The sequence below is a fragment of the Phalaenopsis equestris genome, unplaced genomic scaffold, assembly GCF_001263595.1.
Source record: "Phalaenopsis equestris unplaced genomic scaffold, ASM126359v1 Scaffold230314, whole genome shotgun sequence".
Taxonomy (NCBI): domain Eukaryota; kingdom Viridiplantae; phylum Streptophyta; class Magnoliopsida; order Asparagales; family Orchidaceae; genus Phalaenopsis; species Phalaenopsis equestris.
Genome location: NW_018248285.1, coordinates 42,466 through 69,696, shown reverse-complemented (window position 1 = coordinate 69,696; position 27,231 = coordinate 42,466). Strand labels below are relative to the sequence as shown.

Below are 27,231 nucleotides of genomic sequence, written 5' to 3'. Positions count from 1 at the left end.
GCGGGATATGGCGGAAGAGGGGAAGACGCGGGATTGCAGCCGAACGATCGTCGGACGCGGACGATTGGAGAGAGGCGCGATTGCTAGATGAGGAGCGGCGCTCGGTGTAGGCGCAAACTAGGGCAATCACCGGAGAGAAGGGCCGTGATCGAGCCGAGCGGGAGAGGCTTTCTTTGATGGTTCTGATACCATGTGAATTTTTGAATAAACCTTTTCTCTCTAAATATATAGATAATTCACCTATAAATAGGTGAGTACAAGAGAAACAAAAGAAGGAAAGAAATCTTCCTACAATAAAATAATTCCTATAATTATGGAATAACATAAATATTAATAATTAAGGAATTATACTATGAGTAACTATAGCAAGTACTAAATAGCATTAAAGTAAATAATAATAATAAGGAGCGTAATTTCACATTTATTTTTTTCATCTCATTTGTTGCAATAAATTTTAGGAAGCTAGTGACATCATGGACTTTTTAGGATGGCAAATAAGAAGAAGAAAGGCAGTGCAGACACTATTTTGATTTTGCGGTCATTTGTGTCATCCCTAATGTTGGAAGCACTTGTTATTAACAACACGGTTATCTTTCTTTTGTTTTTTTGTGCATTATTATAATTGATATGGTTCAACTTCTCAATTATTTTTATATTTTGTTGGCCAATGGTGATGCTACATCAATTGTTTTATAAAAAGCCTATGTTTTGGATAGTTGATCGCACAAAGGCAAGCTTGCCGTAGAGAAAAGACCTCATTAGTGGTTTCTTTATGATCTCATGTTCTCAAGATGAGGCTTTCATGGACATCAACTTGGATGGGGATCCTAGTGGGCTTCACCATTCGCATTGATCAAATTCTTTGTTTTTGAACCTAGATAGCGGTTGTGATCATCACTATGCCTGTGGATGATCTCTCGGTTAAAGCTACATACATATTGATTGGCTAGATCATTGGTAAATTGACCAAGGTAAGGAAACTAAGGTGCAATATATTTTCTTTTCTTTTTGATTGTCTAACGTTTACAACTTTGATACTAGGCATTATGGTTTAGAGAGCATTAACAGTAGTCATTCGTTTAGCATCATCATTGGTTGAAGGAGGGTGTACCTTGTTGTATGCTTTTCACTGATGATACCTTTTTTGTGGATAAGACTAGAGAAAAAGTTCAAGAAAAACTTAAATTGGAGAACCATATTGGAATCTAAAGGACTTTGTTTGAGTAAAACTAAAATTGAATACATGGAATGTAATTTTAGTAGTAGTAGCTCTAGTGGCAAAGTTGTAACTATGGGTGATCAAATCATTGAAAGGTGTGAATATTTTAGATACCTTGGGTCTAGTGTTCAGAGGGATGGTGATATAAATGGGGATATTATTAGTAGAATTCAAGTTGGTTGGTTGAAATGGAGGAATGCTTCAGGCATATTGTGTGATATAGAAGTACCGCTTAAACTGAAAGGAAAATTTTATAAGATGGTGTTGAGACCTGCAATGCTTATGGCGCAGATTGTTGGCCTTTTGAAGAGAAGCATAAAATAAAGTTAAGTGTTGTTGATATGAGAATGCTTAGGTGGTTGATTGGCTTGGCACTTAGAGACAAAAGGCGAAATTAATATATCCGTGATAGGGTTGGTGTAGCTCCGGGAACGAACACGATTCGAGAGAGTCGTATTAGATAGCAGATGTTTTAGCTTTGATTGGCGAGAACGGCAGAGGTAGACCTAAAAATACTTGGGCATGTTGTATAAATAATGATCTTAATCTGTTAGAATTAAATGCAAATATGAGCCTCAATAGAACACAATGGAGAACAAGGATTCATGTAGCTGACCCCACTTGGTGGGATAAAGATTTGTTGTTTTTGTTGTTGTATTGGTTGAAGGAGGGAGTTAATGTCTTAGAAGCACTCTCTAGCGATAATAAAAGCGAGCGATAAGGAGTCGATGCATTGATAAAATACATTTTAGAGTAAAAATCCTCACATAAATGTTATTTTCATTTTATTTGTTTTAATTTTATGCCTTCGATGTTAGGTTTCAAGGCTTGGGTCATGTAAGACTGCTAAATCATTAGTTAAGATTCATCACTGGGACGAGTGGGTTTGTATGATAATCGAGGAAATGAAGTACGAGTGTGTTTTGCAAGTTGACAAAATTCACAATTAAAAGAGGTAGGACTTTTATTAATAAATAAATGAGGAAACAGTTTCCCCAGATACTTAAAATTGGGATGACCTAAACGATAATGAAGTAACATGATTTCACTCTCATTATTAATGCTGGAATGGAATACAGATGTACTAAGCGGATTTAGGCAAGACAGACTTGATACTGGAATACAACCGGTGGGTGAGATTAGACTGACAGAGGGTTTGTTGATGAGATAGAGACCACTGCGCAACTCAACACTGCCAATCATCCTTCCCGAGTTCAAATCCTGAAATTCACAAACATATGGAAAAAATTTAGCAACACAATGACAATCATGAGTGAGCTTACTAATAGAGATCAGATTGTAATCTAAAGCAGGCTTGGCTCCTTGAGAATGTACATATATGTTGAATTCTCCTCATTTTGAAAATGTACATCACACTAAAGAATCTACTATGAAAATGAGGAGAATGTACATATTACAATGCATTTGAGTCTCTCTACTCTTATGGAACTCACAATAATTCAACATGCTTTCTTCTTTAGCAGAAGAGAAATTTTCAAATGCACACCAAACGCTCGTTCAAACAAAAGTCTTGTTCACGTACAAAATAGAGAGAGAACTTCACGCGCGACAGACAAAAACCCCTTTTTCGCATTGAAGTAGAATCCTTTAAATCCCGAACTTCAGAAAAATTGCTTCTACCGTCGGGGCGCCTCCCCCGGGCACATGGTATCCTAACGCTTCGTGTTGTGAGTGACCCAAGGCTCGGCTGTGCCCTCTTGCGCACTGAGTTTTTGCTCTGTGAACTTTTGGATGGGTGCCTAGGCGCCCCATTGGCGCTGGGGCGCCCTTATCTGAGCACAGGATTTCTTGGTGCTCGGGATTTTGGGCGCTGTGGCGCCCACTTCTTAGTGCTGGGCACCCCAATCAGTCTCCACATGCAACAATCCCCCACTTGGAGATCGATTGCAATCAATTCCTCTCCTTTGATCTGCACCCTTCATAGTAATAAGCTGTAGTGTCGCTCAACCACAGTCGCAACATTCCAGAAGTCCAACTGAAGCTAGACATACCTTCAGTTTTTCAATTGTAATCACCTTATTCAATATATCTGCAGGATTCAGTGCTGACATTTTCTAGGAGTGAACTAACAAAATGATACCTTAGCTGAATGTGCTTTATCATGACATGAAAAATATCATTCTTAGCTTGATGAATAACACTCATACTATCACTATGAAACTTTTCAATCTCCTTGCTCCTTGCCTAATTCTATTATAAAGCTCGACAACCAAATTATCTCCTTGTTGGCCTTAGTGATAACAATGTATTCAACAATTGTAGTTGAAGTTTAATAATCTTCTACAGCTTGGTAATTCAATTCTATGTTGAGTTCCCCAATATGAAGACATACTCCTCTACAATCGATATCCATTGCCAGATTTGGACCTATATATTTTTGTAGATTAATTTTTGCACTTCCAAATAAGTGTCATGTTGATTTTTCCTCTTAGTTATCTGAAAATCCACTCTACCACCTTTCCAATGATGTTTCTTCAGATTGCCTATATATTTGCTGACTACTGCCACTGCATGTGCAATATTTTATCTTGTACATATCATCACATAAATCAAATTTTCAATTGTTGAAGCATACATAGTTCTTTTCATATGTGTTTGCTCTGCTTCGGACTTGGACATTAGTTTCTTAGATATCTTGAAGTAACTATCAAAGTGGGTGAAAACTAGTTTTGTCTCACTCTTGTTGAACCTGCATGTAACATTCTCAATATATTATCCTCGGGACAACTTCAAAGTACCATCACTCCTGTCTCTATTGATTCTCATATATATGATCTCTTGTGTTAAACCTAATCCTTCATTTCAAACTCCCTTAATAATGGCACGTTCAAGTCTCTAATTTTTTTCCATATATGCTCTCATAATCAATATATCATCCATATGCAATAGAAGCATGCCATAATAATTATCAAATTTTTTGATGAAACAATAATGATTTGTCTGACGCTTCGTATACAGATTGTCTGACATGAACATGCCAAATCTTTTGTACCATTGTTTCATGTTTGTTTCAACTCATAAAGCATTTTCTTCAGTCTGCAAATTATTTATTATTTTGTAGAGCATTATTTTCTTATGGTTGCACTCTATACAACCCTTCTTTCAAGGAATCATGCAAGAAAGTTATCTTCACATCTATCTGCTTAAGATGTTGATCTTTGATGTGAGTCAATTTTACAAGATTTTACCCACTTTTATTGTTGTATTTTACGTTTTCTTTCACCTCATTTATCATAATTTTATGTTTGTGGAAGGTTCTTTGTACTATTTTGCAGGTTATAGGTGTTGAACACGTAAAAAGAAGTTAGAACACACAATATAGAACTATTTGGTGGAGCATCTAGATCTGGGTGTGACCATGCTGGTTTCGGGCATGACCACGCCGGTTTCGAGCGTGACCATGCTAGTTTCGGGCGTGACCGCATCGCCGGACGATTATAATTCAAATTTTAAGCGATTTCATACCTATTTTGGATCTATTGATAGATTTGGAAAGTTTACATGCTTATTTTGGACTTCTAATGTAAAACCTAACTATAAAGATCTATTGGTGTGATATGATAGGTCTTTTTGGCTTTTTCTTGGCTTCGGGACGAGGAAAGATCTGAAGATAATGAGAGAGCAGAAAAGAGAGTTTTGGAGAGTTTCTTTCTTAAGTTTGTTTTCCTCTCCTGGGGTTGAGCTTTTAAGGGTTTTTTATAACCTATTTCTCTATATTTTGTTATATGTTTTGAGAGGTTATTGTATGAGAGATGAATTTACTACTGTGAAAAAGTGAACAAATTATTTTTTAAGTTTTTATTTTTTTCAGTTTTACTTGTAACAATGATTTTGATGGAATATTTTTTTAGAGTTCTTTCTATCATGCATAGCTAAATTTTCTTCGTGCCTTTATGATTTTATGGTACGTGGTTTTCTTGATTTTTTTGGATGATTTTTTCCCAGTTTCTCTTCCTGAGGAATTAGAGCTTTTAGTTGTGTAACCATTAAATTAATTTACTCCTGATTTGGTCAATTAGGATGTTAACACATTTCGTGATATGTGACTCCTGCTCGTTGTGCAAAGAAATAAAATAGTTAATCACAAAATCCGGGTAAGAATATGCATATCATATTCGGGTTTTGCAGCCTAGAAAGAGGATCAAAACAAATCTTTGAGATGCCATGGGGATTGAAGAATCCTCAACGTTATAGATTATAGCTTTCTTTTGACCTAAATATAGGCATAAGAAAGACTTTCTATCCCCATTAATAACTACAACGTATGAGAAAGTCTAGGAAAACCACTAGCCACCTTCCCTGATGGATGTTCTGTCAGCTCTCATGTCTGATTTGCTAGTAGGAAATCCATCTCTTTTTTAATGGCCAGCTCCCATTTGCTAGAATTTTTATCTTGCAGGGTTTGTTCATAACAATATGGTTCTCCACCATCTGTCAACAGAATGTAGTTCATTATTGGTGAGAAATGCTGTGGAGAACGTCTAGTCTTGACTGACATGCAAACTGTAGCTGTAGTGGTGGGTGGCTCTGAAAATGACTGCGAAACAAAATAAATGGGTGCATTGGACCCACTTTCGTCATCTCTGTCCTACACTGTGACCTCGATAGGTTATCAAACTTTACGAACTTAGATTTCTGAGGAGTTACTTCTAAAACTGTATTGGACTTGTACTTGTTTATAATCTTCTCAGTAAAGATTATATTCCTACTTCTTATAATCTTCAGATCTTGATCATCCCAGAAACGATAACCAAATGCCTCGTCTCCATAACCGATAAAATAACATTTCTTTGACTTAACCTCAAGTTTGCTACGAGAATTAGGTTGAATAAGAACATAAGAGAGACAACCAAAAGTCTTAAGGTGAGAAAATCTAACTTCTTTCCCGCTCCAGACCTAAAGCAATTCACATTCTAACGGTACAGATGACCCCCCTATTGATCAAATAAACTACAGTGCTGACCGCATCTGCCCAAAAAGTTGGTGGTAGTCCAACGTGTAATCTAATGATCCTAGCATGCTCATTAATCCACAACTACAATTTACTGTGATATCCCAGGAATAGTCTTCTCCATTTTGATATCCTGAGTTGCATAGTACTCTTTGAACCCACCATTGTCAGATCTCAGACATTTCAGTTTTAAGTCTGATTTTGTCTCAGTCATGACTTTCCAAGTTTTGAGCACATTACATACATCAGATTTATGCTTCAAGAAATAAATCCATATCTTCCTGCTGTGGTCATCAATGGACGTGATATAATAACGAGAGTCTCCAAGATAACTGACCTTTTCAAGAGAACTGACCTTTTCAGATTTATGCTACTAGAAAAGGTCCTCACATATATGTGTATAAGTTTCAGTTTTTGTGCCTTTGGTGCTCTGACACTTTTCAAGAAACTGACCTTATTTTGTTTCTTCATGATGCAACTCTCACACATGCTGAGATCAACTGACTTCATTTCTGGCAGCTTTCCTCTAGACTGACAATCTTTCATACTCCTCTGACTCATGTGGCCACAAATATGCCGTGCTTTCTACAGCGGTAATATCAATATTGTTAAATGAATTAGTAGTTATATGTAGTGTACCAATTTTTTTATCCCGAGCCAGAACTAATGCCCCTTTTGTGACCTTTCAGGTGTTATCTGAGAATATTACTGATTGACCACATTCATCGAGCTGCTTAACACAAATGAGGCTTTTCTTTAACTTAGGAATGTGTCTGGCATTTTGCAAAGTCCCATTTGCTCATGTTAAGAAGTTCATTGTCAACGTCTCCCATCCACACTATGTTCAAATGTTCTCCATCAGCCAGATGCACCTTCCCAAAGTCACCTGCAGCATAATTCCGCATTAACTTTCGATGGGAAGATGTATGGAAAGAAACCTCTGAATCTAGTATCCAATCATCAACTGAGCTGTGAACTGCAAGCAATAATACATCTTATACTTTTTCAGTTACAACATTAGCACTGACAATCTCCGTCTTCTTAAGATTTTTGCAGTTCTTTTTTATGTGTCTAATTTTGCCACAATTTTAGCATGTAACTTGCTGACCAGCCTTTGACTTGCTATTGACTCTGTGCTTTGATTTTTATCTTCCTCGTTTGAGTTCCTGTTTTGTGATCTCCCTCTAGAATCAATATTCAGTGCTGAACTTGAATCTGAGATCTTGCCAGAATTTTTCCTGCGCACATTCTCAGCCAAAATCAAATCATGAATATTATCATATTTAAGTTTAGATTTACCTGCAGAATTATTAACAACCATCCTCATGACTTCCTAGCTATTTGACAATGAAACCAATAATATCAGTGCATGTATTTCATCATCAAATTTAATTTCAACAAACGATAATTAATTTATGATAGTATTAAAATCATTCAGATGTTGCACGAACGACATACCATCTGCTATCTTTAAGTTGAATAACTTTTTCATCAAGTGTATCTTGTTATTCGCTGATTGGTTTTCATACATATATCAAGGTTGTCATGAGATCTGCAGTTGTCCTTTTCCTTGATGACTTTGTGTGTAACGGATCCCAACAGAGTTAATTGAATAACCCCCAGAACTTGTAGATCCAACAAATTCCATTCAGTCTAATCTATCTTTTACGGTTTCTTTCTCAATAACGGAAAATGAAGTTTATTCTCATAGAGATAGTTCTCTATTTGCATTCTCTAATAACCAAAAAATGTGCCATAAAATTTTTCGATCCCTAATACCTTTACTTCATCTCCAGCCATCAGTTTCCCTCAGACCTGAACCTTAGCTCTGATACCAATTGTTGTAAAAAACGATAGCAATAAAGCGAAAAATTGGAACAAGAAAATCGCAAACAATAACACAGATTTACGTGGTTCTACAAATTGTCTATGTTCACGGAATCGCAGAGGATTTTATTGCTTTAAGGAATTGCACAGTCGATCGCTTCGACTTACAAGAAAGCTGTATCTCCTCCTCTCTCTATCTCCTCTCTCTGTCTCTCTTTTGTAAGCCACCAAAGAAAGAACCGCCAAAGGGGAGAAGAGCATTGCATTAATACAATCATCATCTCAATAAATGCATCTGTATTCATAGTAATCTGTGGGGGTGTATCAACTTCTAAAATATCATCTCTAGCTTCGTCTCCCTGATTTTCTATATTTCTGAAATAGCATAAAATTTTTTTTAATTAGAATATTACTTATGAATTAATTTAAGCAACTAATGACTCTTTTGGTTTATGTTCAAATCTAATTGTTCTGATATTAATTTTGTTACGACCTGGCTCAATGCTTAGAATTAATTAAGGCGGGAACTGCGATCAGATGATATTAAGATTTCATTTTATTTTTCATAAAATTTCAGAAACTTTCAATATATATAAAAATTAATTAATCCACAACGTGCAATAAAATTTAATATCAACAAAATATTATGTGTAGACAATAATCTCAAATCAACATATAAAGTTTCTCGATACTGAATTAAACAATAAAAGAAAACTAAAATCATATCATAAAATAGTATCTGTCAACTATAGCCCTCATTATATAAACCAATTCTCTTCTACCGGTCATATCAACCTAACACTTTTTCTTTCCTGAAAGAAACATTAATTACAATCATAAGTATGATATAGCGAGTAAATATTATCTAATATGCATTAAATTTATATGCTATGTTATGCAATATTGATCAAAAGAAAAGTGCAATTCATTTATTTATAAAGCCTTGAACTTTCATTTTGTTTTTATTCATTCTTGTTTCACTTTAAGTATTTATCATTCTAACTTCTTTAATAGTCATAACATAATTATTATTATAGAAAAACCGTTATACTTCTCTATCATAGTTTTCGGTATTTTCCAATATTGTTATCTTTTGTTTTTGCTTTTGAGTAGGATTTTAGAAAAGCACCTCCTATTTGCATCATGCTAAACTGGGTTTAGACATTTAGTAAACTAGATATTCACCCATCAGAATAGTTCTTAACCCTTTGTTTGGGATATCGATATGCGGGTACTTTTTAACCACATCATTAGTTGACACGTATGCTTGTGAGAGGAACCGACTTACTCAATGGTAGTTTTCGACTCGTCAATCTTCCTCTGCTACTAAGCTCAACACAACATTGATATTTATCATCTTCACTATTGAAGTAAATATCTCTGAGCAGTCCACTCATTTCTTTTGCTGAAATCCCTTCACAACAAGCCTTGTCTCGCAGTGTTTGCTACAATTTGACTTTTCTTTCATTTTGCAGATCTATTTGTTGTGCAATATCTTTTTATCATCTAGTAGTTCTGCTAAATCTCATATTTAATTTAACTTTAGTGATTGTATCTCATCATCCATGGAAAACTCTTACTTCTTTGAGCTTTCAAATTGAGTGGCTTTTTCATAGCACTTGATAGTATCAAGAAGGAAAATACCTCTGTATCGGTCGTGCGACTCTACTGGACTTTTTGACTTCAGTAGCAGGTGACTGAGGAACATTTTATGCTTTATTCGATTGAGCGCCTCTTTTTTCTCTATTTTTTGATCATCAATATCATCTATCTCAACATATTTGGAGTAGTATTCAAAAGTAACCGATGAGCAATCCTGAGTTTTGCACTTTTCTTAGTACATTTCTATTTCATTTAAGTAACATTCCTGTTCTTAATGAATTTCTTATTTTGATATTCTTATTATTTCTACCACAATTCATTAGAGCCATATCCAATGAAAGTGCACTTGACTGATTTCAAATCGAGTTTACTTCTGATTCCTGCATCAACATGAATATATAATGAACAACCAAGTTTTTTCAGGTGAGATAGATTTATCTCTTTGTGACTTTAAACTTTTCTAGGCAAGCCTTCATTTAAAGAAACTTACGAACCATGATTTATCAGATAAACTGCGATGTTCATTGCTTTTGGCCAGAATTATTTTGGCAAACTTGTATGCGACCTCAGTCATGTATGCTCTGTGATGGTTTTATTCACGTGCTCAGCCACACCATTTTATTGTGGTGTCATTGGTGCAACGAGCTCATATATGATTCTTTCTAATGCATAATACCTTCTGAATTTCTGATCATAATACTCACACCATTATATGATTTGAAACATTTTGATTTCAAGCCTACCTCATTCTCAACGTTGACCGTTCACTTCTTAAACCAATTAAATACATCAAACTTGTGTTTCAAGAAGTAGACTCATACATTCATGCGCGATCATCAATAAAATTGACAAAGTATTGGGAACCTCCGAGACTGAACTGAAGTAAGATCCGTACATTAGTATGCATTAACTCCAACTTTTTGAACTTCACTTTTATGCCACTTTTGGAGAGAGTAACATTCTTTTGCTTGCCATAGACATAATTTAAAAAAATCTAATTCTATAAACTTCTAACCATGAAATTTGTTCTTAGAAAGTAAGGAATTCATTTTTTTCTAGCTCATATGCTCAAATTTGTGGTGCCAATGACCTGCATTAATTTTTGTTCCAGTTATATTATAGATTCAGATGTCTCATTGATCACATAAAGAGTGCCTTTAATATTATCTCAATCTATCACTCTTGCTCATCTGATCACTCTTTACGAATCACCTTTAAAAGCATTACATACCCCGATATTAAAATTCTCCTTAAATTAGAAACATGTCTAACTTCCTTATATGATCCTCAAATTTGTGGTGCCAATCGATCACTCTTTACGAATCACCTTTAGAAGCATGCTGGCTCACCGAGATTAAAATTCTCCTTAAATTAGAAACATGTTTAACTTCCTTGAACTTCTAGACTATTTCATTAAGTTGATATCTATATCACTCTTTTCAGCAATATTGTAGGTCTTTTTATCTTCTAAATACATCTTCCCTGGATCACTCTGAGTGTAATTTTTAAACATCTCTTTGTTGGGACAATAATGAAAAGTGGCTCCTAAATCTACTATCCAAGATTCAGTATTATCTAGGGATAAATTAAGGAGTCACATGTGATTATATCTGTGGAGACATTTGTAAAATGTTTTCTATTTGAACCTCCATCACCAACCTTCTTCGAACCTTTGTAGTCCTTTTTAAAGGACATTTCTTCTCGCAATTCTATCATTCACATGTGCCTTTTACTTTTCCTAACATAAATTTTTCTTTCTAGACTTGAAACTGTCTATGCCCGTGTTCTTATCCAGATTTCTTCCTCTATTTTCAACATTTAGGTTAGAATTTGAAGTTTCACTGCTCACTTTCTTGCAAACTTCTATATTCAGCAATAACTCATAATGTTATCAAAGTTTAACTTCATGTTCCCTGAAGAGTTACCACTGTGACTGGTCCATCCTAGTAGTCTGACAACGAAGATAGAAGTAATAGTGCCCGATCTCATCATCAAACTTGATGTCAACAAAATGAAGTTATTAAATTGATCGGTCATTGAAGTACCATAGATCTTCTTCGTAAGGAACAATCTCTTTGTCAAAAAAAAAAATTATTTGAAACCGGAGGCTTCTCATACATCCTTATCAGTGCAACCATGAGATCTACTGTAGTTCTCTCATTTCTAATGTTGAAAGCAACAAATGAGGAAAATGAAAGTCGGACTAAACCTAGTATAGTTTGATCGCGTACTTTCTATTTTTTCAGAGTCATCGATTTAGGTTTCATGGTGATTCCTTGCAGTGGGCAATACTATTTCCTTTGTTACAATAAATCTTCCATTTATATTTTCCAGAAACCAAAGTTTGAACTGTTGAATTTCTCTACTTTATACTCTACTTCATCAGCCATTGTTCCCACTCAAATCAAAGATCTTAAAAAAATCCCTTTTTGATATATCTTATGATGGGGTAAGTGATAAATGCAGAACATTGATTTGAGAGATCCAGAGCAAAATATTGGAATAGAAGCACACAAACAAGTAATTCTAAAAAAATACGCAAAACATAAAAAATATGACAACTATGGCTTAAGATATATTATGAATTATTGAGCCATTTAAAAACAATCATCTTAACTTGATGTAAGTAAATAGAGACTTTTTGTGTCGTGTAAAAATCCTATTTCTCAACCTTAAATAGGTTCCAATTCCTTGAACCTTTTAAAAGCCAAAGACTACCCATTTTACTGTAAGGTATACATGCATTTTTGGATCTAATAAAACTAATACTTTTGTTAAGAAAAGATATGAGCTTCTTATTATTTATAAGAATGTATCTAATAAAACACAAATTGATTATTTTCTTATGAGAAGAAGAGATTGTAAAGATTGTAATTTCATTCCATGTGAGGATTTAAGTATCTAACATTGATTATTAGTTCTAGATTTTCTGATGAAGAGTTGTAAAATAAATAATACTAGGACTCATCATAGTAGAATTAGATGGGGAATCTAAAAGAGACAAAATTATTTTTATGAGTGAAATTCAAAATTTTAAAATTTGGGATGTTCATAAAGAAATTAATATTATGTGGGATAAAGTAACAAAGATAAAGAAACAAACACTAAACAAGTAGCAAAAGATGTACTTGGAGAATCAAAATAAAAAAGTTTCTATAAATAAAAATAGTTGGTGGTCGAATAATAAAGTGCAAGAAAAGTTTCTATAAATAAAAATAGTTGGTGGTAGAATAATAAAGTGCAAGAAAAGTTAAAATATTTAAAATATAAGAAGTGTTATAAAAATTGGTTTAAATGTAAAAGCTTAGAGAACTGAGAAAAATATCACATGTCCCGCAGACAGTCTAAAAGAATGACTGTAGAGAGTTTAAGAGAATAATTTGTGACACTAAAAATTCTACTTTTAGTGATCTTTATAATAGATTGGACATTAAGGAGGGTAAAAAATATATGTATATACTAGCCAAACAAAGAGAAAAGAAAAGTAAAGATCTAACTCAAGTAAAGTGTATTGAAGATGAAAATCAAAAAGTGCTTTTCTTTTAAAAAGATATTCAACATAAGTGGGTGAGTTATTTTGATAAACATTTTAATGAAGTTTCTAAAAATACGATCGACCTTATTGACCTTAATATTGTTACTAATAATAAAATGTTTCATTTTTACCGTCGCATTAGTAAAAAAATGTTGAGGAGGCTTTAAAGAAAACTAAGTGTGGAATTTCTGTATGACCTGATGATATACCAATTGAAGTGTGGAAATGTTTAAGAGATTTGGTTTTTGGGTTATTAAGCTCTTTAATATTATTCTAAAAACTAAAAAAAAAGCCCGAGGAGTGGAAGAAGAGTATTTTGGTCCCCATTTTTAAGAATAAAGGGGATGCACAAGAGCGTGCAAATTATAGAGGAATTAAGTTGATGTGTCATACTTTAAAATTATGGGAGAGTGTAATTGAACATAGGTTAAGACGTAGTACAAAGATTTCTTATAGTCAATTTGGATTTATGCCGGACAGGTCTGGTATGGAAGCTCTATAGTTATTGAGCGGTTTGATGGAGAAGTGTAGAGATAATAAGGAGGATCTACATTTGATTTTTATTGATTTAGAAAAAAGCTTACGATAAGGTTCCAACAGATAACCTTTGGAGAGTTCTTTAGAAGAAAGGTGTTGATATGACTTATATTCAAGTCATTAAAGATTTGTATACTAGAGTTATTACTTTTGTTCGAACTGAAGGAGGTTTGACCAAATATTTTCCTAATTCTGTTGGATTACATCAAGGATTGGCTTTAAGCACATATCTTTTTGCTTTAGTTATGGATGGTTTTATTGGGCATTTAGAGGAGGATGTACCTTGGTGTATGCTTTTTGCTGATGTTATCCTTCTCGTGGATAAGATGAGAGAAAAAGCCCTGGAAAAATTTGAATTATGGAGGTCTTACATTGGAGTCTAAAAGCTTTTATTTGAGTAGAATTAAAACTGAATACATGGAATGTAATTTTAGTAGTAGTAGCTCTAGTGACAGAAGTGTAACTTTTGTTGATCAAATTATTAAAAGGTGTGAACGATTTAGATATCTTGGATCTATTGTTCAAAGCAATGTTGATATAGATGGGGATGTTAATAGTAGAATTCAAGTTGGTTGGTTGAAGTGGAGGAATGCTTTGGGCCTTTTGTGTGATCGAAAAGTACCGCTTAGACTGAAAGGAAAATTTTAGAAGATGGTGGTGAGACTTGCAATGCTTTATGGCGCTGAATGTTGGTCTTTAAAAGAGAAGCATAATACTATGTTAAGTGTTGCTGAGATGAGAATGATTAGGTGGATGAGTGGCTTTACACTTAGAGATAAAATGAGAAATGAATATCCGTGACAGGGTTGGTGTAGCTTCAGTGATGGCCAAAATTAGAGAGAGTCGTTTTAGATGGTTTGGTCGAATTAAACGGCGGCCATCTGATGATTCGACTAGGAGAGTAGATGTTTTAGATCAGACTTATGTTAAGAAAGGAAGAGGTAGACCTCGGAAGACTTGGGCTTATTGTATAAAAAATGATCTTAATTTATTAGAACTAAATGAAAATATGACACTAAATAGGACGCAATGGAGAAAAAGGATTCATGTAGCCGACCCCACGTAGTGGGTTAAGGCTTTGTTGTTGTCGTCGTCGTCGTCATTGCACTATCTAACTAGAACTATATTTTATTTAGAGCCGAAATAAGAACCAATTTCAATTATTTCTTCCATATTTCCTTAAAACTATTTTTTTGAGGTGGGATAGCTTTTTTGCACATTCCTTTTTCAACTTAAGCCGTCAGCTTGAACTCAAGCATTTTAGGCGTGTATATGTGAAGTGATCTTTCATGCTTTTGACACCACTGATAATCCTTGTCATAGAACTTATTTTATCTTTAGAAATAGTTGTTGACTATAGCAGTCGGCACTTTGACCATCTTAAATATTTACTAATTCTAACTCTCTAGGACCTGGTTTGTGGCTTGAGGCCAATTGGAATACCTTCAATTGTTATGTGTTTGGATTTACATATAGTCTTATTTGGATGGAGCTATGCATCTTGAGAATGGTACCAAAGCTACGGATCATAGGAGCAAGTATTTTAGTGTTTGTTTCACTATAAAGCTACTTGTGATTTGTAAAGAAATCTTTCATATATTGAAGACATTTTCCATTTATCATTGACTTATACCCATTTTCTCTTTATTTGTCCTCTTTTTATTGCAGTCTATGCTCAAATAACAGATTCAAGTTTGATATGATGCAGTGTTTTGTATCTAGTTAAATTCACGTTTTTGGTTTTAAATTGCTGTCTTTACTCTTTAGGTTATGGTGAAGTTTACCTTCTTCTACATGTTTGAATTTTTAATGCCTGTTATCATTAATTATATATTTTATTTGGTGGCGTGTTATTGTATAAAATCATATTTTTTCTTAGGCTCTAGAACCTGCAGTGCATGGAAGAGAACGAGGAAGTAGCTCAGATGAAATTTACTTTGGTGTGCACGAGGAATTGATATATGCTAGAAAAATAAAGCCTGTTGAAGGTATAGATACTCATATTTTTCATTTTTACTGGGAAAGCAAAATGCTATTCTTTTTCAGCACTGCTTGTGGGAATGCATTTATCCTTTTGCGATATCGTGCAACCTCTCTCTCTTCTTTGAGTGTGTTTTCAGTATGATAAGTGTCAACTTGAAGTTTAGCTTGTAGATATACTATCCTTGATCATGCTGTAATATGTGGGCTACTATTCCTTAATAATGGCGGTTATGTTCTATTAGCGTTTGTCTTTTTTATCACATAAATAATTTAAGTTCACCATCCATACTTTTGGTGACAAAAGAGAGATTTATCATTTCACGAGTTGGACGTTTTTTCTGAACCATCAACTTTATGCTGACATAGACACTGTGCTGGATAAACCAGTCGCTGGAATATTAGGCTCGATCACCTACAGTTATAGGATTCCATGCATGGCTTCAAAATTATTCTTTTTCTCTGTTTAAAGCTTGGAAGCGTTTAACTTGGGCTTTATGAAATAACACTTCTTCATACCGTTTTCTGTGCTTTATTCTTTTTGTTTGCGGTCTTCCCTTTGATTACTATCGTTTTTGTAATGGTTCAGATATGATGTGACAGAAAATGACTTTGTTTTTATTTGTTTATTTATTTTCTTGCTTATAAGTTGCAGTACTTATTGTGCTGTATTGCAGTAGCAAATGATCTGAAGGTTATAGCCCAATGAAATTATTTAATGACTCCTTTTAAGCAGATGTAGCTAATAATCATACCTATAAAAGTGCTTTCGACTGGGTTGTGAAACACAAAAATTTTGATTAACAAAGGGAGCTTAATGGAAGAAACATATTTTACTGAATATTTATTTTTGGCTATCCAGGAGCTCAATGGACAGGTATTGTGACAACAATTGCAGTAGAAATGCTAAAAGCAAATTTAGTTGAAGCTGTTGTTTGTGTACAAAGGTGAGCTTATAATTTAAAATCTGTCAGATTCTTGGTAGCTGGCTGGCCCCGATGTTAATTTGCTTATTAAAAAGGGTCATTTTCTGCCTTATGCTATGCAGTGACCCTGAGGACAGGCTTAGCCCAAGACCTATTTTAGCCAGGTACTTCAGATTCCCCGAGTGCACGTTTTGCTTTTAATTCCGGCTTAGTACATTGTAACTTTGCTACTTACCCTTAAATTTAATTCCATGGTTATATATTTAATCTGCATGTGTGTTTTGTTTGATTTAATGATTTAAGTATACTTGCTTTGACATATGATTCATGAAATAATGAAGTTCATCTGTCGCAGGACACCTGATGAAGTTTTTGCTGCAAAAGGTGTTAAGCCAACGCTATCTCCCAACCTGGATACCCTTGCCATCATTGAGGTCATAGTTTCTCTTTTAGTTAACACCTTTAATTCTTTCATGTACTTGGAAAGCATCTTTTCTAGTGTTTTAATATTTCTTTCTTTAATCTAGTGGTCTAATGCAAGTCTGTTACCTGACCTACGTAACACCTATGAACTATAGAATTGAATCTCAATTTGATTTTCCTTTCAGTAAATGCATTTTCTTGGTGTCAAATGTTACATACTTTTGAGACATCTTCCCTCATCTGGATGATTTATTACATTTATAAAGTTAGATGCGCTATTATTTAAGTTTCATCTTTTTACCATTTGTACTTCGAGACTTTTTAAGGCATGCTTTTTGACAAAGGAATATTTTATGTACAAAAAGTGATTGCCCAAATCATCACACATCAGACGGTTTAGATAATTGAGAAACAAATGACTTAGAACGTATTGATGAGCGAGAGTCACTCCGAGTAGACGAAAGTAAATGGGGTCGCCGAGCGTCACTATAAATCTGCAAAATGAAGCGACTAAGGCCGAATGACCAAGTTTGAGGGACCAAAGTTGAGTGTCATAAGGATGAGTGGTTGGAGGCGAGTGTTCAGAGATGAGAAAGCAGCTTAACACTCGAAATAAGACACCGAAAATTAGTCTTCCACAAATCAACACAAGGCCAGTTTTTCTCAAAGTTATAAACCAAGGGAGCGAGACAACCAGGATCTGAGGGACCCACACCCTAGACTTATGGCGGGGTACACAAATATGATTTTAACGAAGGTCTAATCACGACAAATACAGGGAATTAAATGTAACAAGGATTCTTTTTTTTTCCTCTTGAATTTTTTGTCTTTTGGGCCAAGAAGAAATCTCAAGACCAAGGCATTTTTTTATGATTTCTCTTCCTCATGCGTGTTTCTTCGACCATTGTTCAAGGCCTTTTTTTTCTCTCATATGCTCTTTTCCTTGAGCATGACTTAGGTACAAATCTAGGTTCAACACTCTAAAAGGTAGGGTGAGCATACATCATGCTATAAAAAAGAAGAGGGTAAACACAAGGAGAAGAAAGACATCACAAAATTACTGGCAATATACAGTGCACAAAGATTTTGTAGCTCAATAGATCCAGAAACTCAAGGAGTAGATGCTGGAGATGATTAGGAAAACACTTGCACATGGGGTGGCTCCACTATCCCAACTAGTAGTCTTTGCGCGCAAGAGGATAAACACCATTGCAGGGAGAGTTCTATCACCAGCTCAAAGTGTAAGCGTCGACATATAGTACCCCAACAACGTAGGATCAGCTCCCCTAGCCAACGATTGGCGAGGACACATCAATATCCCACTGTCAAATCCCCAGAAAATGCTTTTCCAGTAGATCTTTGAAGCCAAAACATCTGAATGCTTTAAGATCTCGACCTTAAAACTCAATGGAGGAAAACCTAACCATCTGATCATGTCACATATTTTGAGTTGACAATATTCTTACTGATGATAAACGACATTGAAGTGTTGACTTTCCTTTATGACTCTTAAGGAATCGACTCACCTGGGTCCAATAGCCTCCCACTAGGAGTAATTTCTCATTCGCAACATTCAATAGAATTTTCATAGTTCAATTCGTCAGTGCGCAAAAACTCTAAAAGAACTCGCAGTCCTTGCTGTAGACATGACAGGGATACGGAAAGTATCTGAGCGCTTTCATAACCCGATTCGAGAAAGTGATGCTGTAGGCGTGGGATCTGGAGCTCACGTTCACACATGCAACCCTCACCCATGACATGAGGGAAGGCTTTTTTCATTTCACATTGGGTCTGCAACACGCAAAGACACTAGCAAAGTTGTGAAAACTCGCCAACCTTCAAAGTACATAGTGATCTCCACAACATCAGCAGAAGAGGAGCCCTTGTGAGAGCAAATAGAAATTGAGTCATCCTCTGCGGCCACTAGTGTGACCTATATACGAGGACAATGGCCCTTGTACATACCAGGGGTCACGCGTGCCAAAGATCTCAAGCATGGGAAAAGCGCACAATCGAGAGTAGTAGATGGATCATTACCTTGAGAGTCCTCTGACTCATAAGATCCCCCAACCGACCTTGCTGAGTGTCTCGATGGCTGAAGTACTAGAGACCATCTAGAATACGAATTTCTTCAGATATCGACTCCAATGAAAATAAGAGGGGCGATACAAAAAGGTATTGCGCCTACCACCGAGATCACTGACAACACTGAGTGTCAACACATCTAGACTCTGATCATTAGAGCCAAAATGTTGAATGAATTCTTTGCGTCTGGGGCGTCACTCAACGAGAAGGGAAAAATTTGATAAAAGACCATAATGGGCCAATCCGTGCTCATGCCATACACATTGCAGTCCCGACCATCCTTGAAGGGGATGGGACTGAAGCCTCCCGACAGGTGAGCACGAAAAGGCTCACTTGGGTGAATTGTGTAGGCTGCCTTTTCCTAGAGGCGAATCGTACGACATCCCCCCATTGTGTTTACAGAAGAGGACTCGCCCTTCAGGGGCAACACTTACAACGACATGATTGTTGTCATCACCTTGATCGACAATTTCTAGATTGACATCATCCTTGTTGATACCAGTAGCTCAGTGAACATCTTATACATGTTCATTTTTAATAAGATGAATCTCGGAGTCGAGTTTTTGACCGTCATGTTAGGGCCCCTGTATGAATTCTTATGTAAAAGTCGATTTTTTGGTCATGTTAGGTTATAACCAATTAAGTGCTAGGTTTGACTTTGTCTTAGTCGATTTACCATCAACCTACAATACTATCTTTGGTCGACCACTGCTTAATACTTTCAATGTAGTTGTCGCTACTCATCGCATGACAATAAAATTCCTCCGCGACAGAGAGATCAATATCATGAGACCCGGAGCAATCACATGGCTCTTATTTGCGAGCTATCAGTAGTGTGCATTAGGAACCACTGGGCTGGTACCCTGTGAGGAAGCGGCATGGACACTATCAAAGCTATTGAAGAAATCCCGATTGCGTTTGGCAAGGCCGATAAGTTTTTGTAAGTATAACTTTTGATGTAAGTCGCAAGGAGCTCATCTAGACACTTTTGGGATGTTGTGATGAGTTTGCTTGGTCAACCAAAGAAATGCCGCGAGTCTCTACTAACGTCGTGTGTCATCGCCTCAACATCAACCCATAAGTTGGACCCATTAAATAGAAGATGAGGTCAGGGGGCCCCCACGTTAGCATAAGCGATCAAGGAAGAGGTGCAAAATCTAGTAGGGATAGGGTACATCTGGGAAGTCCAAGACCTATATTAGGTGGCTAATCTGATGATGATTTCGAAGGCCAATGACTAGTGGTGAATGTATGAACTTCACTATTCTCAATGCAGCTTGCCTAAAGACAGCTACGCCCTACCACAGATCAACGCACTCGTGGATGCCATGGTTGACCATCCAATCATGAGCTTTTTTTTCGAGCGAATGCTGAAAAAAATCGCATTCATCATTAGAAAGGGAATCTTTAGTTATATTGTAGTTCTCTTTGGGTTTAAGAACACATACATCACTTATCTGAGAATGATTGATGTAATTTTTACGAATTAAAAAAAGAAAAATATTGAATTGTCGATGATATGCTCATTAAAAGAAAAACACCCGCACAACATATAGATAGCTTAAAAGAAACCTTTGAAATGCTTAAGAAATATAATATGAAATTGAAATTACTAAAATGTACATTTGGAGTAGGAACTGAAAAATCGTTGGGTTACCTAACTATCCCCGAAAGGGATCAAAGCCATCCACGAAATGATTCAGCACTCGTGGACATGCCACCCCCAACAACACCAAAGAACTATAGAAGCGAGCAAGCCAAATCAGAAGTCTAAGCTAATTCATCTCTAAATCAGGGCAGAAATGTGCAACCTTTTTCAAAATCCTCAGTAATACAAAAGGTTTTGTATGGACAAATGAATGTGAGGAGCCTTTCAATGGTTGAAAGATTTTTTAGCCTCACCAACTTTGCTTCAAAGTCTGAAATCGGGCGATGAAATCTAGATTTACTTGGGAGGTGGACTCGAGTCGATCAACTCAGTCTTTGTACGGGAAGATCGAGAAAAGTAATTCTCAATCTTCTACATCAGTTGGGTCCTGAGAGGATCGGAACTCAGGTATTTTATTAAGGAAAAATTAACTTTTGTTTTGATCATTTCAGTGTTGAAGCTTCGCCCTTATTTTTAGATGCATTGAGTACAAGTTATCATCGATTGCCCACTTAAATCAGTACTGACCAAACTCATGCACTCTAGGAGACTCCTCAAGTGGCAGTCGAACTTGGCGAGTTCGATCTATCTTATATCTTCGGAACGACTGCTATAGAAAATAAAGATGACTAAAAAATCATTTTGTAAAAATATGAATTTCTGCTTTTAAAACCTGTCGCAAAAGAATATGCGACTGAAAATTCTGTTGATACCTTTATCGATTGATTTGCGGCGATTTTTGCAGGTGCATGATGCTTTATGGAAGAAACGATCAGCCGTATAATTAAGATCTGAATTTGCGGTGATTTATGCCACCGATAATTTATATATGATTTGCAGCTGATTTGTCTGTCATAGGATCACTTGAGATAGAAATTATAAGCCGTTTAATAATGTCTAAAATTGTGGTTGAATAGTTCAAGAATTAATTAATGGATTGAAAATCAGCCGCAAAGCTATATTAAAAATGAAAAGAATATCAAAAGCCAATAAAATTTTCATCCCTACAAGGAAAAATAAAAAACTCAATAATAACGTCAAGCATATCTCACAAAAGATTGAACGAACAAATATGGATATTGACGACGAATGAAATCATAATACATATTTTAGAAAATATAATAAATATTTCAATACATAAGCTATTAAAATGTTTGTGAAAAAAGTTATATAATGTTACGTCCAAATATAAAAGAAAAAGAATACATAGAAATTCTACAGGGCGTCATCGTCCTTTAGACCTACTCCTACACAACACTCAAAGGTCGCTTGCCACATTGCACGTTGAGCTACAATTGTGCAACGGTGGCCTCAAGCCTCTTGACCCCACATTTTTATCACACAATTCAACATGAAATTTCGTTCGTAATTCCTAAGCGATTGTGGCCACACACTTGCGAAATTCTTCATCAACCGATATCGTCAATCTTTGACTCTTGCATAAACTGGATTGCTTGACCTCCTAAACAAATCCTCCAGCACTGAAGCCATAGACTCTCTCCTTCTTCATAGCAACTTCCCTTGAGATGTCGAAGTTTAAGTGGTCAAGCTGTGCTTGACCATTGCTATTGCCAAGACCTACTGGGTGTTGACTCCAGGTTCCCTTCAAGCGCTCATAGCTCTCCTGCCAAAGTAAAATCGAAAGATAATTAATACTTTACATAAGATTTTCGGTGAATTAGAGAAATAAAAATACTTTTTTATTTATATTGACCAATCAAGATTTCTTGTCGACTCACTACTTGTTCTCTGGGCTCCGATGTGGCTGGACATGCAACTTGACAACGATGGGCTCTTGTGCAAGCTCCCGTCTGTGTTAACATATAAAAAGAATAAGCACCAGATAATTACATAAATGAATTATTGACTGTAGAATGAAAATTTCAAATTCCTTCGGTACTCAGTGTGTAAGAGAAAAACTTCAACTGTGTAACAAGGCACTCATACCCCCACACTTTGATGTCCGGTTCTGCTGAGCCATCTTCCTCTTTCAGCCACTCTTTAGTGAACCATGATCTGGACAACTCCGCCTAAACATCCTTGCCTATCTAGATTGGCTGCTCGTTTTCTTGTGGATAGTAGTAAACATATTGTCCAAGTGGTGTATGCCTTGTCTCTCAAAATTTTGCCACATCTGATGATGATGCTTAGGATCCCAACAAAAGGCCATCTGTAAAACAAATATGAAGCAATATTTATTATTATAAAAGTATTACTTAAATTATAATTGCTTTTCAAAATCAATTGAATTTACCTAAACTCTCTATACCATATATATTGAACCTTGATCGAGATCTTCCTTAGAGAGATAAGGAGCATCAAGCCTATTTTTGATTTTCTTTGCGATATGGAGGACGTGCTGCCTTGATGGGTAAAACCTGAAATATAAATATTAATTTAATATTATATTGGAAAACTAATACAAATTATGAAAGTTCAGGTTACTCACGAATCTCCCTTCGGCTCGATGTGTAAGTGTTCAGAGGTGTCTTGCCTGAAAGGGACCAGAGTAGAGGGGCCTGGCTTAGAGGGGGCTGAGGTGGCACTATGCTGGGACTAGAGACGTGGAAGCAACATGCCTGATAGGAGCAACTTGCAGAGTAGCAAACCTGCTAGGAGGTGTAGGCTTGATAGACACATACGTCTTGGTCGTAGTTGCAATGCTGATTGTCATAGCAGTGTTTGTATGTGAGGAGCGTGACACGACAACTTTTTTCTCTAGTAAACCAAGCTTGACTGAACCGATCTTTGAGTTGGCTGCTCTCCCGTTTCACTAGAAGCCACCTGTAACAAAAATAAATAAATTGATCAGAAAAATGATAAACAAGAAATAATATAAGTATAAGCAAGAAACAAGTAGAAGCATGAAGATACATAATTAAGACTAGAAAAATACCATAAGTACAGCCAGACACTAGAAGTAAAAACAAAAAATTGCAGAACATATAGTGTGAATAATAAAGCAATGCTATAAGAAGTAAAAGAAAAAATAGAAATCTAAAAATACATATTAATCTTATTCAGTTTAATCAGATGAGCGAGTCGATGAACTTAAAATTTTTTTTTTATATCATCATCAAACTCATCTACAATTTGAGTAACTTCTTCATATGACTTGGTGACATTTCCAAAGTAATCCCTTTCAAGGGGAATGCAAAAAGCAGACAATTCATGCTTTTGATGAGCAAGTTCAATAATATTTTTTATCTCAATAATCCTTTTGGTTTAATTTTATAACCTCTAACTAATCAAATTTGCCTTTTGTTCTATGAGGATATCTAAATTAATATATATGACTGTCTTGACATGTTAGAACAAATGTATCAACTTTCACATATCTTTTGTTTATTTTAACTTTAGTGCTATCGTATGAGTTTATTGTTCTTGTTCATCGATTATGAACTTGATCAAATCAATCACAATTGAACAAAAATACATTGAGCTTAGCGTAAAATCTCAACCTCACTAAAAGAATTTTATAGTAGCTAATCTCACTACCAAAGTGGGTGTTTTTTCTAACACAAATGATAAAATTATGTCTTCTTACCTTCAGATCAGGAACTTGCGTGAAATTTATAATCATTCACATCAAATATTGGCAACGTAGTATCATTGCTATCAGACTTCTAAGCAAGATCTATTAAATCCTGATCCGTAACTTTGTTGTTTTGGTTATGAACCTATTTCAGAAGTCAATATATAATTATTTTAGTTTGAGCATTCAACTCATATTCTAGTAAATTTAGGAGTTAATTAAACATACGTGTAATTTGAATCATGTTGAAAATTTTTCTTCAATCTTTTTGCATTTAACAAAGTCGTCCTCAATCTTTAATTTGCTGACAAATAAATTGCTCGCATGATTATAAAAGTTAGGTAAGCAGGTCAAAATATTCTAAGTAATAATTCAAACAAATATAAATTATTACAGATCTTACTCAAAAAAATATTGAAGTTTCTCATATTGACGAGCATATAAAGTCGTTTGTCGAAGCTTCTTATCCTTGTGATAGCATGAAACATCTCCATGATGCTTCACTTGATATATGAGATACAGATAACACAGACCGTGAAGGCACCTCACTTACAACTTAATCTATTGTTCGCTGTTACTCAAAGTAATACAAACAAAAAATAATTCTTTTTTGCAATAAGTATGCCTTGCATATTGAGTCCTCAGACTGTGCTTTATTTTTTATGGTTGTTTTAAATTTATTCTAAAATTTGCAACGACATTCATTATTTAGTACATTGTGGTAATAATTTTTTGTAAATTAAAGAAGTAGATATTGATAAAATATACCTCTGAAAAGGATATATTCACACATACTATACTGAGCCCCTTATTATAGCATTATATTGTAGATGTATAGGTTGATACTTCATCGAACAAAAAAACAGAAGAAAATATTCCCTTAAGTTTCCGTAATATTAATTTAATACTCACTTTGAGATTTCTAAGCGCATTTAATTTTAAATTCGATGCACAAATTTTTTAAGAATGCACTGATTTTGATTAATGGACTAAGGAGCGGATTTGATAAAGCACTAAATGAAGTTAATAGTAAGCGCTAGAAAATATATTATTCATGACTTTTCATGCAAATATCTATCCTGCTCTCAAGTTGACACAACTCATGGCACATTCCCGTTATTTAACTTTAGAGACTATTACTATTCATATATTATTCTTTGCTATTTCAATGGTAGATAATAGTTAGTTTTTGGCTTTATCAATTTACTTGCAATTGTCTCTTGAAGTGCTAACTCTCTCATTTTGCAATACTCATTCAATATTAATCTTGCTTTAACATTATCTTTGCTTTTGCCTTCAATCCATTATAGTGTTGAAGATATTATCGATTTTTTTTTTTATGTCTTATTAATTTAGTCCTCCTATATGACATTGTAGAAAATACTATGCTTTATTTAGTTATATGTAACACTGAAGTCAGCAAGACAATTTAAAGATAGTTCAGAAGAATCAGTAATTTTTAGAATTAACTGACGATCTCCTATAGATTTTCCTAATTTTCCTTGTCGGTGGCCTTGATTTTTCAACTTTAATTTTAATGACTGTATTTTTATTTCTTTTAAATGGGTTATCAGTGGATAAGAACATTCTATGACAACCGTACATGCATTTTTTCTTCCAAAATTTAAAGTGAATACCCTTGATAGATCCATACAGTAAGGACAAACTAATTTTTAGCATTGCTCTAACCTGATATCATCTCATAGGCTGAAAAATCACTTATTATCCACATCAGAGCCACTTTTAGCTAGAAATTTATTTTGTAGCAAATAACAATTTCACAATGGCATCACTTGTATTTCTTATAATGTTTGAAACTCATATATCAAATGTTGCAAGTACACATCAATTTTTTCTTTGGAGTTATGTGAACCTAGTATTATTAATGTTATAAACAAAATGATGTGGTCATACATATTTCAGGTAATAAGTTGTGTGGCGTAACAATCACTGGCCTGCATGAATTGGGCGAAGCAGTCTGACTGTGTGGTGTGAACTCATTTGTACATAACCCAAACCTAATATTGTGTGACTCAACAAACTAAGGAAATTATGATCAAAATGTCTCCAAGTTTCTCTATTTGCCAGATGACTCAAAATAACTGATATAACTTGATCTGTTCTGGTGTCAGATCATGTTGTAATATTTTTCTGTTTTATTTTTTTTGACCATTTGGTTCGAATATCTGAGCATCACAAAAATGTACATTGCATATTTATTACAACTGCCTTATAATATAAAATGCAGCCATTAACACAATAATTAATCTTGTCTGTTGTCAATGCTAACATCAACACCTATTTTTTGATCTGAAGGTTTCTTATAACTAAATTATCATTTTGGTTTGTCTCCTTCAGTACCATTGTAACTTGATTAAAACACTATGTGGGTATGTTATAAGCTGATTTAATTGTCAACGTTCTAAGAGCTACTGATAATTCTGAATAGGTGATGTAATTTTTTTCACAAAGGCTATTGTGCAACATTTATTAAATTGTAGAATTTTTTTGCGCTTCACTATTCGGTGGTTTATTATACTTAGGCACATGCCAATCAAATTGAGTTCTGGTTACATCAAAAATGATTTCTTCAAATGTGCTAGGATCATATTCAATTGGAGAGTCAAAATTTGATGAAGTCTACTGTGATTATATTCAAGATATGAGCCATACTTTCCAGTGCAGTCTGATGCTAATAATTAAGTTAAAAACTCTTACGATACAAGCACAACTTGACTTCATCTACTGTTAGGAATGCTTGATTTTTGTGCTTTGTATATTGACATCAAAACTTACTTCTAAAAAATAAATAAGTTGTGATGTTTTTTATTGATTTTTGTGCTTTGTATATTGACATCAAAACTTCTAAAAAATAAATAAGTTGTGATGCTTTTTGCACAAAACACTCTACATTATTCAAGAACCATGAGTGAGGCTTCTTC

At 34.9% G+C, this 27,231-nt stretch overlaps 1 protein-coding gene across 1 annotated transcript in view; it reads left to right on the top strand.

The window, feature by feature from the left end:
- The window catches only part of LOC110038084 (7-hydroxymethyl chlorophyll a reductase, chloroplastic), a 53,514-nt gene that overhangs the window by 13,605 nt on the left and 12,678 nt on the right, over window positions 1–27,231 (top strand). The window contains exons 4-7 of the mRNA XM_020742848.1: window positions 15,572–15,680; window positions 16,535–16,619; window positions 16,721–16,762; window positions 16,954–17,032. Coding sequence (XP_020598507.1) covers window positions 15,572–15,680; window positions 16,535–16,619; window positions 16,721–16,762; window positions 16,954–17,032 — 315 coding nt within the window. The remainder of the gene's footprint in view (window positions 1–15,571; window positions 15,681–16,534; window positions 16,620–16,720; window positions 16,763–16,953; window positions 17,033–27,231) is intronic.